This window comes from Microcaecilia unicolor, chromosome 4, assembly GCF_901765095.1.
Source record: "Microcaecilia unicolor chromosome 4, aMicUni1.1, whole genome shotgun sequence".
Lineage (NCBI taxonomy): Eukaryota > Metazoa > Chordata > Amphibia > Gymnophiona > Siphonopidae > Microcaecilia > Microcaecilia unicolor.
Genome location: NC_044034.1, coordinates 271,841,714 through 271,857,523, shown reverse-complemented (window position 1 = coordinate 271,857,523; position 15,810 = coordinate 271,841,714). Strand labels below are relative to the sequence as shown.

At 44.2% G+C, this 15,810-nt stretch overlaps 1 protein-coding gene across 1 annotated transcript in view; it reads right to left on the bottom strand.

Annotated features, from left to right (window-relative positions):
* Positions 1 to 15,810, bottom strand: part of COL4A1 (collagen type IV alpha 1 chain) — a 363,110-nt gene that overhangs the window by 58,961 nt on the left and 288,339 nt on the right. Inside the window, exons 37-39 of the mRNA XM_030201564.1 lie at positions 14,073 to 14,212; positions 6,947 to 7,073; positions 6,769 to 6,849 (exon numbers count right to left, since the gene is read on the bottom strand). Coding sequence (XP_030057424.1) covers positions 6,769 to 6,849; positions 6,947 to 7,073; positions 14,073 to 14,212 — 348 coding nt within the window. The remainder of the gene's footprint in view (positions 1 to 6,768; positions 6,850 to 6,946; positions 7,074 to 14,072; positions 14,213 to 15,810) is intronic.

Here is a 15,810-nt window from a genome sequence, read left to right as displayed (position 1 = left end):
ATTCTAGGGTGCTGCCTTCGATAGATAGTGCTGTTGCTATCTGCATGTGTTAAACAGTTTTAAGCATCCATGAACATCTGGCCTCATGGTCCAGCAATTTAAGCACTGTGGACTAGAGCAAAGGTTTGTTTGTTCGTTTGGTTGGGTTGTTTTTAATTTTCCAGATCTGAAAAACAATGTACAACAAAGTGAGTGTTAAAGGATTTCGGTACACAACCTGATTGCCTTGTCAGGCATCAGATCAAGGATCCAGTGTTTTCAGCCCTTTACAAAGTGAACTGGATTTCTTTACTGAACCACGGATCTTGCTATTTTATTGTAATTACAAATAGTCCTTGGGTCAAAAATCCCAAAGAATTTGCTATAAAAATAAAGTTAATTTAAAATTTGTTTTTCTGCCAGTCAAATCATTTTTATTTGAAATATTAGAGATATCGTACCTTGTGATATGATTATGCACAGTAATATACTGCCTTTGCAATCAGTTACATATGTTGGGGGAATAATCTGCCCCAGTCATTAGACACCAGAGAAACCCAGGGGTGGGGGATGTTTGCGTGTTTGAAGGTCCAAGGGTATATCTTGTTGGGGCCGGGGCATAGAGTCTATATTTGGGAGGATACAGCAATGGTGTTCTTTCAAGGAGGGGGGAGAGACTGTCTTCAGGTGGAGCTCAAGAGTCGTCTTGGGGCTATGAAGGGAAATCCAGAGATGGGGATGTCTTCAGGAGGAATTCTCCAGAGTGGAGAGGGGGGTCCATGCAGGAGTTCTTTAACTCCCAGCCCCTTTAAGATGCCCCTGGGAGCACTGGGCCATGTGTTAGCAGCCCAACGCTCCCAAGAAACAGAATAAATATAGCTTGTGAGGCTTAATGAAAGTTGTGTTATTTATCTATCATGGAAGTTACTAACCTCTTGTGTTGAGTATATTAAACTGCAGTAAAATTTGCAACTGCGTGGAGCGGTGATATGGAGAATTGCCGAGAACAAAGAGGAGACGACCGGCGACTGCCGGTCACCAATGCAGCGCTCTCGGCAGCAAAGTCTACAGCAGAACCAACACATGCTCCTCTCCAGGGAAACACCGTATTAATAATTCATTCTAGCTTGAATCTACCCAAGCTGGAAGCCGTGCTCTCCTATCACCTAGCCCTGAACTGCCCAACCTGCCCCAGCTATCTGCTCATCCTGGACAACAACCACCACTCCAGAGACCACTACACCCGACCACTGATACAACTCTAGGACCGCACATCTAACTGTGAGTAAATCTGTCACTCTTAATCAATCAACCCGCTCACCATCACCACAGAGTATCAAAGCCACTATAGACTGCACAAACACCATCCTACGAACAAGGACCAACACCACAACCATCATACCCGACCATCTAACAACCCAAAGCAAAATAACACCAAAACGAAAACCACCAAACTGCTCCTAATAATTTACTCACTATCCGTAATTCACCACACACTAACCACCCCCCTCACGGACACCAACAGCATACCCACAATACACAAGCTCAACAGACTACCCAGATACAATACACATCACCAAAATAAGAACAACCAAAACAATGGAAGAACTACCATATGCGGACAAAATCAATACAAAGGAAAGAAAGGACACAACAAACCCACACCACAGGAAAATAGAAAACTAACAAAAATCAACACAACCTTGAACCCAGCTGACCCCTACCAAAGAATTCAAATGGGATACATAAACGCCAGATCATTAGTAAACAAAACAACAATAATAACAGACTGGATCACGGCAGACAACCTTGATCTACTATTCATCAGCGCAACCTGGATCCACGATCATAAGGACCCCATAATCTTAGATCTATGCCCCCCAGGCTACAAAATCACTCACTGGACAAGAAAAGGAAAAAGAAGAGGAGGCATTGCACTAATCTATAGATCCCACTTCACCGTAACAACAACAGCCGAGTCTATAACACCACAACTTGAAATTGCCTCAGTTAGAATCTACCGTACTACCTTGCTTGACCACCTAAATGTTGTCTTGTTTTATAGACCACCAGGTAACTGGCAAGAATGCCAACCACACTTCATGGATTTCATATCAAATACCTGTATCTAGCTCCAATCTACTTATAATAGGGGACATAAACCTACACCTATAAGACGCTAACGCAACCAATGCACGTGAATGTAAGGATTTCCTCCAACTATGGGACTTCAACTGGCCTAATATGCAAGCAACCCATATTAAAGGACACACACTTGACCTCATCACACACAAACTGTCCTCAGATTTAACCTAATACTAACAGCTACAAAATGGACAGACATACCATGGTCAGACCACCACAAACTAAACCTATCCCTACAATGGCGAAAAAAAGGCTCATACCAGAAGCAAGAACGTACAACCTACACCACGAGAGGCCAAATTGACCCTGTAACATTCTGGCAACAGATCTACAAGAACGAATGGATAGCATAAACAGACTCCAAACACTACCTCCTAAAGTGGGCCAACAGATGCAGGAGCATATTAAACAAAATTGCACCATTACAAACAAGAACCTCATGAAGACACATCTCGATACCATGGTTTAACGAAGAACTGAAAAAATTAAAAACACAAGTTAGGAGACTTGAACGAGCACGGAAAAAATGAAAGATGAATACACACTTAACGCATGACAACAAATGCAAAGAAAATACAAATATACAATAAGACAAACCAAAAGGTCATACTACAAAACCAAAATAGGGCCAGACTACAAAGACACACATAAACCTTTCCAACTCGTGAACAAACTACTTGCCACCACACCGGTTACCACAACCAACACAGACATCCCATCAACAGACAGCCTTACTAAATACTTCAACGAGAAAATTATAAAACTACGATTCATGTTACCACTTAATACCACCGACCACGAAAAATTCATTGACTGTCTGGACCCAATCTCCAATGAATACCCAGCAGACCGAATCTGGACAAACTTCGATCTACTAACCGGCGAAACCGTCACCCAAGTAATCAACAGGTTCGCCAAATCCCACTGCAAATTGGACATATGTCCCAACAACCTATTAAAATCTGCCCCTCAACACTTCATAACAGACCTGACGTCATACCTAAACTACATGTTACAATATGGACTCTTCCCTAAGGATAAAGGAAATATACTACTCACCCAAATACCCAAAGATTCGAAGAAAAAAGCGAATGGCATAACCAACTACAGCCCGGTTAGCCATAAAATACTATTGAACATCCTAGAATACTTCGGGATTGGAGGAAGCGTACTGAGATGGATCAATGGCTTCCTAACCGCAAGAACATACCAATTGATATCAAATTTGAATACATCATCACCATGGAAACCTGAATGCGGAGTACCCCAAGGATCACCACTCTCACCAACCCTTTTCAACCTAATGATGACACCCCTAGCCAAATCGCTATCCAACCAAGGCCTCAATCCTTACATCTACGCTGACAATGTCACAATCTACATCCCGTTCAAACATGATCTAACAGAAATCACAAATGAAATTAAACACAGCCTCCAAATAATGAATTCATGGGCAGATGCATTCCAACTAAACCTCAACGCAGAAAAAACACAATATCTCATCCTCTCATTACAATATAACACGAACAAACCCACCACTATAAACACCCCAGACTACACCCTTCCTGTTTCGGACAGCCTGAAAAGTCTCGGAGTTACAATTGACTGAAATCTCACACTAGAAAGCCATATGAAAAATACAACTAAGAATAGCACGCACATCCTTGAATCTCCACTACCCCAGTTGCAAAGGACTTAAATATAAATCAACATATGCATCTAGCTTCTCCTACATTAGCACGCAACTATGGAATGCACTACCAAATGTCATAAAAACAATGCACGGCCTAACAATCTTCCGAAAACTACAAAAACTAACCTGTTCAAAAAGACATACCAAAATGATCCATCCTAAATACTAGACAACAAAACTCTACCAGAACTAGACAAAACCAAACTCTCTACACTTGACTGCTTCATTAACTCTGTCACTAATGAACGTTAACGCACTACCACTTTATTTCTCATGCCAGAAATGAACTGATTGTCTAACTTACTCTATCATTTATGAACTTTAATGCAATACCACTTTGTATTTCTCATTCCGGAAATGGCGATCGCCATTACAGCATAATGTAAGCCACATTAAGCCTACAAAAAGGTGTGAAAATGTGGGATACAAATGCAACAGATAAATAAATAAATATAATATATGTTACATAGATGTAACATTCCAATTATGAGGATAACTTTCAGAATATTTTTACCTAAGTAACTAAGCAGTTACCCAAGTGAAACAGATGGCTGAAATTATCCTCTCTGTAGTTGAAAATATCTGTACTTTTGTCATAACCAGACAATTGTTCGGGCATCCGAAGAGTATACCAGGAGATAAGGAATTCCTGGGCTGGAGTGTAAGGGGAGTTGAGGGAAGATCACAAGTGCATAGGAGGTTATGCAGGGGCAGGGTTAATGAAGAAGAAAGCCCTGTAGATGAGCAACCCCTCCCCCCCCCGGGTCTGTAGACAGTATGTAATGGATGGAGCTCCTGGCCAGACTTGAGAGGTTTGAGAAACCCACTCCTATGAAAATGGGGTACCCGAGGAAGAGCAAATGTCTGACTCGGACTACATGGGTTGTACTTATGTGGAAGCATTACTGAACCGCTAAGGTATATAGATATGAAAACGATAGGGTGGATTTCCAGTTCACAGGAAAACACCTGCTACCTGTGCATGACAGCTGTGGGACAGGGGATAATGACTAGAATGTGAGAGAAAACTATACCAAGGGGAGGAGATGTCAGGGGTCCCAAACCTACTAAGCTGGCAAGTACCCCAAACTAAAATGAAGACTGAGTGAAATAAAGTACCTGATGGATTAAAGAAGTTTTGGAGGACTTCCTATCTTATTGCAGTATTGAAATTAAAGGAGAACTTTCTGGAAAGGCCTAGATGAAGCTGGATACTAGGGAAAAGACCGGTGTTTTCCAGGAGCTAATTTTTATACAACTTGTGAACAATTTGAACCTCTGAATTACAAGTTGTGGTTTTATTTTGAAATTCCCATGCATGGTCTAAGTTATGGATACAAAATCCACAGACACAAAGGGGTCCTTTTACTAAGCTGTGGTAAGGCCATTTTACCACATTTCTTTAAATAGCCTTTTTTCTATTTAATTCTTTAATGGCTGTGCAGCACTAATGTTGATGAAAACCACAGAGGCTTAGTAATATGAAAATCCAGAAGACAAGGAACAGTATTACCACAGAACTGGCTTAACCTGTGGACCAGGTGAGGCTCTGGCCCAGGGTGCCAGAGATAAAGGGTGCGAAACATCTGAGCCTGTGATGTCACTGGCCCTATAGGTTAAGCCGGCCCAGAGCTTACCTGGAAGTGTTTCATATGCAGGGAAAAAAGAAGAGCCGGCAACCCCCTTCCTTTCTTTGTCTCAGGCCACCTTCCCCCATCTACCTTTAAAGACAGTTTTCCCCTCCCAAACACAGACAGTGTTTCACCTAATGCTACCACATCAGCCCCAGCGTCTTCCTTCTGCCGCACCCCTCCTTTGACATAACTTCCTGTTTCCACAGGAGTGTGGCAGAGGGAAGACGCAGGGGCTGATGCGGGTAGTCTTAGGTAAAACACTGTCGGTATTCAGGAGGGGAAAACTGCCTTTAAAGGCAGGCTGGGAGGGAGGATCGGCGGGCGGGCATGTCAATGGGGGGCACCAAACCAAAAATTGTCTCAGGGCGCTAAGGTCTCTTGAGCTGGCCCTGATCTGATCCTTTATTAAAAACCTGAAGTGGCCACTTTTCGCCCTCAAGCTCAGTCAAGGGTACAATAATACAGCAAATCCCAATGTTGAACACAGGGTTATTTGAGTTACAGAAAACAACAGCAATGTAAAAATGATCTCATAATATTCATCGCACAGCATTACAGCACAGCTATTGCTGTTGTATTCTATAACTCAAATAACCCTGTGTTTGAAATTGGGATTTGCTGTATTGTTGTACCCCTGACTCAGCCTTAGGGTAAAACCTGGCCACATTGAATTTTTTATAAAGGATCACATCTTCCAAAGAAATATTAGTTGTGGTAATACTGTTCTTGTCTTCATCCACTAATGCTGCCACTAGTGTGCAGCCATTTAAAAAAAATTACCGCGGGGCACTTACCAACACCTATTTTTAGGCAGAAAGGGCTCCCATGTCATCCGTGATCTAACCAGTTAGCGTGCAGTAATGAAGATGCACCAACTGCTTGGCTTGGGAACACCCACTCTCTGCCCCTGACACACCCCCTATTGCTGTATTAGTAAAAGGACCCCATTATTAGCAGTGGTGCCAGCAGGCCAGCCAATATTTTATATCTAAAGGGAAATGATGCAAGGAGTTTCCTTTTGAAACAGAGTTTGCAGGCCCCCAAATATGATCTACCCTGGGTCTTTTCCCTTTGAAAATCTCTTTCCAAGGCTGTAGAAACAATGTACCCTGAGTCTGCAAGCATCATGAGTATTGCTAAAATCTCATGAAAGTCTCAGAAACAGGAACCACCAACAGGCAAAGTAGTCAACCTCCTGATTGTAATACTAGCCCACAAACTCCCTGGAAGTCAAGAATCTAGGGTCACAACTCCAAGTCTATTCTATTTAGCACAGTTTAAAGTCCTCTGACAATTTTCACAAGTTCTATTCTTTACCTGGTTGTCCTTTTGCTCCTTCAGTGCCATCCGTGCCAGGGAAACCCTTGACGCCTTTTTCTCCTGGAAGTCCTGGGCTACCTATTAAAAAGAAAATGGTTTGATATCCTCATCTTTCTACTGCTTGTACAGTTTTAATTTACACCATGCAAAGAAAGCAAAAAAAAACACCACCTGCCTTGAAACCCTGGAGCTCCAACAGTCCCTTTAACACCAGGAGAACCTGGAAATCCTGGAATCCCAACATCACCTTTGTAACCTCTCTCTCCAGAATCACCTCGGGGACCCTCTTCTCCTGGCGCACCCTACAGATAGCCCACAGATGCAAAACGTCAAGGAAATGAAACAAGACCACTAAAGAAGTGAAACGATCATGATACATCTGTTTTAATAGTACACATGGAGGATAATTTTATAACAGGGCTAATGTGCAGAAGAAGCGCATAGAGGAATATATCAGGGGCGTAGCCAGCCCTTTAATTTTGAGGGTGCCCAAGGTGTACTGGGTGGGGGCAATGCATTGCTTCCTCCTCTGCTGTCTCTCCCCCTCCTCCTGCACCCGCCAAGCATACCTTTGCTAGCGGGGATGCCGAAACTCCGTCAGACAAATAAATACAGTGCTGCAGCTCCCTTCTTCCTCACGCTGCTAAAGGGGTAAAGGGGTGCTGCAATTCTAGAGAGGGCCTGAAACCAGCCCCCAAGACCCCCTTCTGTGGCTAGGCCACTGAAATACAGTGGTGGAAATAAGTATTTGATCCCTTGCTGATTTTGTAAGTTTGCCCACTGACAAAGACATGAGCAGCCCATAATTGAAGGGTAGGTTATTGGTAACAGTGAGAGATAGCACATCACAAATTAAATCCGGAAAATCACATTGTGGAAAGTATATGAATTTATTTGCATTCTGCAGAGGGAAATAAGTATTTAATCCCTCTGGCAAACAAGACCTAATACTTGGTGGCAAAACCCTTGTTGGCAAGCACAGCGGTCAGACGTCTTCTGTAGTTGATGATGAGGTTTGCACACATGTCAGGAGGAATTTTGGTCCACTCCTCTTTGCAGATCATCTCTAAATCATTAAGAGTTCTGGGCTGTCGCTTGGCAACTCGCAGCTTCAGCTCCCTCCATAAGTTTTCAATGGGATTAAGGTCTGGTGACTGGCTAGGCCACTCCATGACCCTAATGTGCTTCTTCCTGAGCCACTCCTTTGTTGCCTTGGCTGTATGTTTTGGGTCATTGTCATGCTGGAAGACCCAGCCACGACCCATTTTTAAGGCCCTGGCGGAGGGAAGGAGGTTGTCACTCAGAATTGTACGGTACATGGCCCCATCCATTCTCCCATTGATGCGGTGAAGTAGTCCTGTGCCCTTAGCAGAGAAACACCCCCAAAACATAACATTTCCACCTCCATGCTTGACAGTGGGGACGGTGTTCTTTGGGTCATAGGCAGCATTTCTCTTCCTCCAAACACGGCGAGTTGAGTTCATGCCAAAGAGCTCAATTTTTGTCTCATCTGACCACAGCACCTTCTCCCAATCACTCTCGGCATCATCCAGGTGTTCACTGGCAAACTTCAGACGGGCCGTCACATGTGCCTTCCGGAGCAGGGGGACCTTGCGGGCACTGCAGGATTGCAATCCGTTATGTCGTAATGTGTTACCAATGGTTTTCGTGGTGACAGTGGTCCCAGCTGCCTTGAGATCATTGACAAGTTCCCCCCTTGTAGTTGTAGGCTGATTTCTAACCTTCCTCATGATCAAGGATACCCCACGAGGTGAGATTTTGCGTGGAGCCCCAGATCTTTGTCGATTGACAGTCATTTTGTACTTCTTCCATTTTCTTACTATGGCACCAACAGTTGTCTCCTTCTCGCCCAGCGTCTTACTGATGGTTTTGTAGCCCATTCCAGCCTTGTGCAGGTGTATGATCTTGTCCCTGACATCCTTAGACAGCTCCTTGCTCTTGGCCATTTTGTAGAGGTTAGAGTCTGACTGATTCACTGAGTCTGTGGACAGGTGTCTTTCATACAGGTGACCATTGCCGACAGCTGTCTGTCATGCAGGTAACGAGTTGATTTGGAGCATCTACCTGGTCTGTAGGGGCCAGATCACTTACTGGTTGGTGGGGGATCAAATACTTATTTCCCTCTGCAGAATGCAAATAAATTCATATACTTTCCACAATGTGATTTTCCGGATTTAATTTGTGATGTGCTATCTCTCACTGTTACCAATAACCTACCCTTCAATTATGGGCTGCTCATGTCTTTGTCAGTGGGCAAACTTACAAAATCAGCAAGGGATCAAATACTTATTTCCACCACTGTATATTGTGCCTGCTTCATAAATACGCCATAGGCGCCTTAATAAAATTACCCTACAGAAAGTAGGTGCACATCTGTATGTCTCCTCCAAGGCAAGTGTAACTTTAAGCTGGAAATTCTATAAAAAAATCTGAGCTAATCGCTATTCCATAAAAAATGTATGCCATTAATAGAATAGCATATAACACAAATTCCCGCAACTAACTTTGTGAGCCAGACTTAAAGCTGCTGAAGCCTGGTATAAATGCTGGCGCCTAAGTTAGGCGTGTTTAACCTAGTATTCTATAACTACATGTGTAAATTTTTAGAATGCCCCTGACACGTTCATGCCCCCTTTTTTCTGAAACGCTATATGGGAATCAGGCGACGTGCCTTACAGAACTGTGCGCAGCAAGATGCATGCAGAAATTTTAATAAGTGGCAATTAACATCAATAATTGGTTGGTGGCACCTAATTATTGATGGTTAAGAACTTGTCAACCAATTTCAGCAATGTGCGTGCCCAAATGTGGGTGCCATATATAGAATCTGAAGGTATGCATGAAACTACCATTAAGCATAGGCACAAATATATGTATTTTATAAAGTATGGTCATAGGTGCATGAGGGTAATTCTATAACAGGGCGTCTAGGATACAAGAATATGCAGGCGCCCATTTCAAGCCTATTCCATGAAGAAAAGACTGTGTCTACTTTTCTGTATAGAACAGTAATGTAAGTGGCAGAAAGCATGCTTACATTAAGGTATGATTACATACACCAGCCCTCTAACTGGTGTAAATGTCTGCACCTAGATGTTAACCAGAACATGCATAAATTATAGCAGGCCTTGGCAAATTTCATGAAATCTGGGAGTCAGCTCAAAACTTTAGGAGCCAGATTCTAAGACCTTTCTCGCTTCTCCTTTCCCACCCTTCCAACATTGTCCTAGTGAAGTTGGGGGAGAAGGAGGTTTGTAACCCCCTCCCAGATTAGCAGTAGCTCTTTTAGAAATTGACTTAATAAGATTTTTTTTCCCCTATTTTGTGTCTGTGGGCAAAGAAACTTTAATAAATCAGTTCCTTAAGGTGCCTCTTCTAATCAGCTGCAGAAGTCAATAGTCTCCCTTCCCATTGCATGCTGTCAGCTGTGTGACAGCATCCATTCTCTAGATAGGTGAAGCACAGAGGCAACTGCCTCTTTGTTTCACCTATCATTATAGCCTGGGTGCTCAACAGCCTCTTTTGATTACGCCCCTCCCCCCAGCCTCAGCCTCTTTTGATAACGCCCCTCCCCCCAGCCTCTCTTCTCATAACCTCCCCAACCTGTCTCTTCTCAACCGCCCCCCCCCCCCCCCATCTTTACCCAGTCTCTTTTGTGTCCCGCCAATCCAGTCTTCACCCAACCTCTTGTGCTCCCCCACCACCCATCCAGCCTTCACTCATTACAAACTGCTTCTCTCTGCCCTGCACGTCGATCAGGCTCTGCATATACTTGAGCCGCAGGGTGCACTTAGTTGGGGAAGTCTAGCGCTTTCAAGTCCTGAGAGACTTCTCAAACCTCCTGCACCACGAGGCTCATGTATATGCTGAGTTCGATCGCCATGCAGGGTGGAGAGCAGCAGTTACAGGCACTACTGCAATAAGAAAAAGAATATTGGGATATGAAATCCCAGGCGCCAGGATGAAATGATTAGGCCCCATGGTGACCTGGGACCCGGGATTTGTCAAGCTCTGAATTTTAATATTCTCTAATTTTCATATTTGCACACTTCATCAGTGCTCCACCCAAACATATGCCCACCAGCAAAGTGTGCAACTTGAAACCATAGTTTGTACTTTTCTGCTATTTGTTATTCTACAGGAGGCAACTTTGAGTAAATGAGAGTAGTATGCTTAAATTGCTGTTTTATATGCTCAATTACTTTATAAAATTACCCTTCTGGGTTATAACATTTTCATTAGGTTTTGCGAAACTCAAAGCTTTGGCAAGTTACTTTTATTTATCAAAAATACCTACAAGTAATTCTTAAAGCACTCTCCTTTTAGTCCAACCTTTACCACTCTCAGGATTCACATTTCTCCACTTTTTAATATTCGAATGGCTTTTCATTTCATTTCATTTATTACCATTTATATACTATTCTTACCCAGAGCAGAGTACAAAATAAACATATATAACTAGGAAAAAAGGCCCTTTTCTGACACCAATGAAACGAGCGCTAGCAAGGTTTTCCTCGGAGTGTATGGGTTTTACAGAGTTTATGTGACAGTGAGTGTGTGATAGAGAGAGAGTGAATGTGTGAGTGTGTGTGACAGAGAGAGTGAGACTGTGTGCGAGTGTGTGTGAGAATGAGAGTGTGTGCCAGGGGCCCCCTCCTTCCCTGCCTCCCAGTTTCAGTGTCCGCCCGCCACCCCTTCCAAGTTCCAGAGTGCGCCCCGCCTCCAAGTTACAGAGTCTGCCCTCCCTCCCTCCCACCCACCCATCCAGTTCCTGAGTTGTTGCCCCCCTCTCCCCCTCCCTCCCAGTTTCATGGTCCGCCTGGCCCCCTTCCAATTTCCTGGGTCCGCCCTCCCTCCCACCCTCCCACCCACCCATCCATCCAGTTCCTGGGTCGTCGCCCCCCCTCTCTTCCTCCCTCCCAGTTCCAGGGTAGTTTCCCCCCTGTTCCCCCCTCCATCCACCCTGCGATGTTTAATTGAAAAATTAGGGAGCTGTGATTGTGTGTGTGTGTGAGAATGAGAATGTGTGCCAGGGCCCCCCCACCCAGTTCCAGGGTCCACCTGGCCCCCCTCCAAGTTCCAATGTCGTGGCCCCACCCCCACCCACCAGTTCCAGGGTCTTTGCCCCCCTCTCCCTCCCTCCCAGTTCCAGGGTAGTTTCCCCCCCTCTCCCCCCCCCTTCTATGCACCCTTTGATTTTTAATTTGTATATTTGTGAGCTGTGTAGTTTTAGAGAACGCACCTGCAACGTTGTGAAGCTGACTCCGTGGCTTCATTGAAGTGGTTAGTAAGTTTTGTTACCTTCCGAAATCTGTAACCATCTCTCTCGGCCCCGCCCTCGCTTCTCTGATAGGACTGCTGCACTCGATGTCATAACGTGATGACATTGCAAACATCAAAACGTGTTGACGTTGAGGGCGGCGGACCTATCAGAGTTGCGGGGGCGGGGCCGAGAAAGATGATTACACATTTACGGAGCTAACGAACCTTATGAACCCTTCACTTGCGTGATGCCAAGGAGTCAGCTTCAGAACATTGGAAGTGCTTTTAATTATAGTACAGATAATAATAATAAAACATAGCAATTACTAACAAATACAAGGAAATAACAAAAACGATATAAACAGACTCATCACTGCACTATGTCCTTATGATACCAAAGTCAAATTGTAACTTGCATCAAAAAATGCTGTTTCAACATTTGGTTTAGTTGTACTATTCCCAATAGCGCCATTTTGGGTGGTGCAGACAGCAAGGGGGAGCACGTGGCTGTTGGCTCTGCTGGTTCCCTGCCCCCTCTGACGTTACTTTCTGTTCCAGGGCAGGACACCGGCAGAGCCGACAGCTGTGCAACTGCGGGGGGGGGGGGGGGGGGGGTGATGTGCCAGGGAGAGAGGGTCACGATGCGTCGAAGGAGGGGGCGTAGCGGCAACCCATCCCGGGTGGCAGCCAACCTAGGTACACCACTGACTATTCCATATCATCTTCTTATTTCACCAGTAAGCATGTAATTCCTATCCTCAATATTTGAGCTTCCTGAGATAATAAAACACAACACTTACCTCCCTGAGAACAACAATTTCTTGTCAAACATCATTAGCCATCATGTTGCAGTATGAGTGCTTGCCTATGCAGCATACCTACTGTAGATGGGGGGGGGGGAGGGGTAAAAGACCATCCAGGAAGCAAAACTAGCACTCCATAACAGAGCAGTATAACTTGACTATGCCAGAAGAACACTGGACAAATGGGAGCCATTTAGATCATAAAGAACATGTTCTAGATTTTTCTGAAGTACAGCAAATAAGATCAGGGCTCCAATTCTTTCTGTCTGTCATATTTCAGAAGAACTGGTATACTAGTTCACAGAGACATTTTTCTGATGGACAGAATGGTGTCCTCCTCTAATTCAAAAATGGCTACATTTTACAAACTAATTTTCCAACCTCTCAGACCTAAATCAGAAACAGGTAAGTTTCGCATTTTTATACTAAAAGATATGGAGAAATTCAAATTTAGCAAATTGTAAAATCACACGCTTGGAGCTTGACACACAGGTGTATTATTCCATCCTCTAGTCCCTTCCCCTCCAAACTTTTCACCCAGCCCCCTCTTCCAGTGCCTCATCTCCCTTTCCCCTTCCAAAATCCCTTTCCTTCTTCTTGCCTCAATATTTATTTCCCTCCAGTCTTTACTAGTTTGCAGGACAGGCTCCACCAGTGGCGTTCCTAGGGGGGGGGGCTAACACCCTGGGCGGATCGCCAATGCGCCCCGCCCCCACGGGTGCAGTGCCCCCCGGATGCAGCGTGACCCCCCCCCTGGCGAAAGAACCCCCGCCCGGGTGCACGCCGCTGGGGGGGGGTGCCGCGCGCGCCTGTCCATCGTTCGTTCCATGGAACGAACGACGGATAGGCACGCGCGCCCCCCCCCCCCCCAGCGGCATGCACCCGGGGCGGACCGCCCCCACCACCCCTCCTAGGAACGCCACTGGGCTCCACCAGCTACTCTGCAGCTTTCTTAGTCCACATTTCCCTCTCTCAGTTCCTTATATCCTCTTCGCTTTCCGTCTCCGGCCTATTTCCAAACCCATGCCTGCTTCTTCCCTTCTGTTTGGAACTGAAGTGCATCTCTGTTGGCTAAGACCAATAAACATCTACAGAATGCATAGGTCTTCTCTCTCTCTCTCTCTGCCAATCTCAAAATGAACAACATCAGCACAGCCAATAAGCTGGCACAGACACAATGGAACTGTAGTCCATTCAGAAGAACAAGTACAGTACCTTTTCACCAGGAAGCCCTGGAAAGCCAATGCCGGGTACACCCTGATCTCCCTTTATCCCCTTTTCACCTTTTGATCCTGGAAGGCCTGTAACACCTGGAGTGCCTGATACACCTGGTACACCTTTCTCTCCAGGGGTACCTAAAAGCAGAATACAAAGTAATTTCAATATTCATATGCTAGTGGAGCATTTTGAAATGATTTACTAGATATAGTGCAAACACAATAGCAATTATAAATTCACAAAATGGATCCAATGCACTAAGAATGAGGACCTAGACTAGCTAGCTTCATATATTTTCAAATGCAGTTGAAAAAATAAATTCTGCTTGAAATCAAACATTAAGGGGTCAACATTCAGCCCGCAGCAGCAATTTGCAAGCCGCAGAATGAGCTAACCCTGGATATTCAATGTCTGGGCATGAATGCCTCCTGGTATTGAATATCCGGGTACGACCACCAACCAGGAAGTTAACTGGGCACCAGCTGATATTCAGACCGGTGCCTGGTTAACTCAGCACAAAGTTAGATCAGCTGTTTTGCTGTCCAGACTTTTTGTGTTCCTTAGCCAGTTAGCGGACTGAATATCACCACTAACCAGCTAAGTTGCTGCTCCGCCCTAACTCCTCCTCCAGACTGCCCCTAACCTAGCTGGTTAGGGGATGGCTGGTTATCGGTGATATTCAGTGGAACTAACCAGTTAAGTACACTGAATATCGATGGCAAGCTTGCTCAGTGGGGCTTAACCGGGCAGGAGCTTCTCCTGCCCGGTTAAATCCTTTTGAATATTGATCCTGAAACTACTAACTGGTGGAAATCTGCCTTATATTTTGTTCATAAAAGTTTGTCAACCCAGTTCAAACTAGTAATGTTTTATGGGCTTATCAGATTATCTTGTGAACTTTGCTGTTCAAATCTAGTTCCTACCCATTTCTTAAGCAGCATGGGGTCCTTTTACTAAGGCACGCTAGCGTTTTTAGCACGAGCTAAAAATAAGATTGCACTTTATGCTAAAGATGACCATATATTCCTATGTGCGTCTCTAGCGTTTAGCACGCACTAAAAATGCTACCTAGCCTTTGTAAAAGACCCCCACATGTGTGCTACCACAATGAATATATATTAATGTAGTATCTAGTAATACTAATCATTTCTATAGCGCAACTAGACATTTGCAGCACTGTAATAAAATCACATAAGAGACAGTCCCTGATCAAGAGCACTTACAATCTATTACAGTGTACAGTTTATTTGTAACTTGATATACTTCCACACGAAAGTACCAGCATATATATTATAAACAAAACAACAGAGAAGAGCAGTATGAGGAGACAGGTAAGTCACGATAATAATCACATGTCCCAGGTCTCCGGTTGTTTCCAATAGACTGCCTCTGCTACTGTGCTCTCAATGTATCTCAAAGTCAACCCTGGACAGGAAGGATTTTATTTATTTATGTTATGTTATTTATTTATTTATGCATTCTTGTATCCCACTGTTATCCAAAAACAAGTTTCGGTTTAAAGTGGCTTACAGTTTACATATTAGGTGAGGATCATAATGGTATTTCCATTTTTACATCAAAGGTTATTTGATAGCCTGTATATATGTCTATACAATTTTTCGGAGAGGTAGTCTGTGTTTTTGTCTGTTGGATTTTTGGAAGGTATTTTGAGGTGGTTTTGGCTATATAAATGCTATTAGTAGTAGTAGTAGTATTTATGTACTTGTCTGAAGGT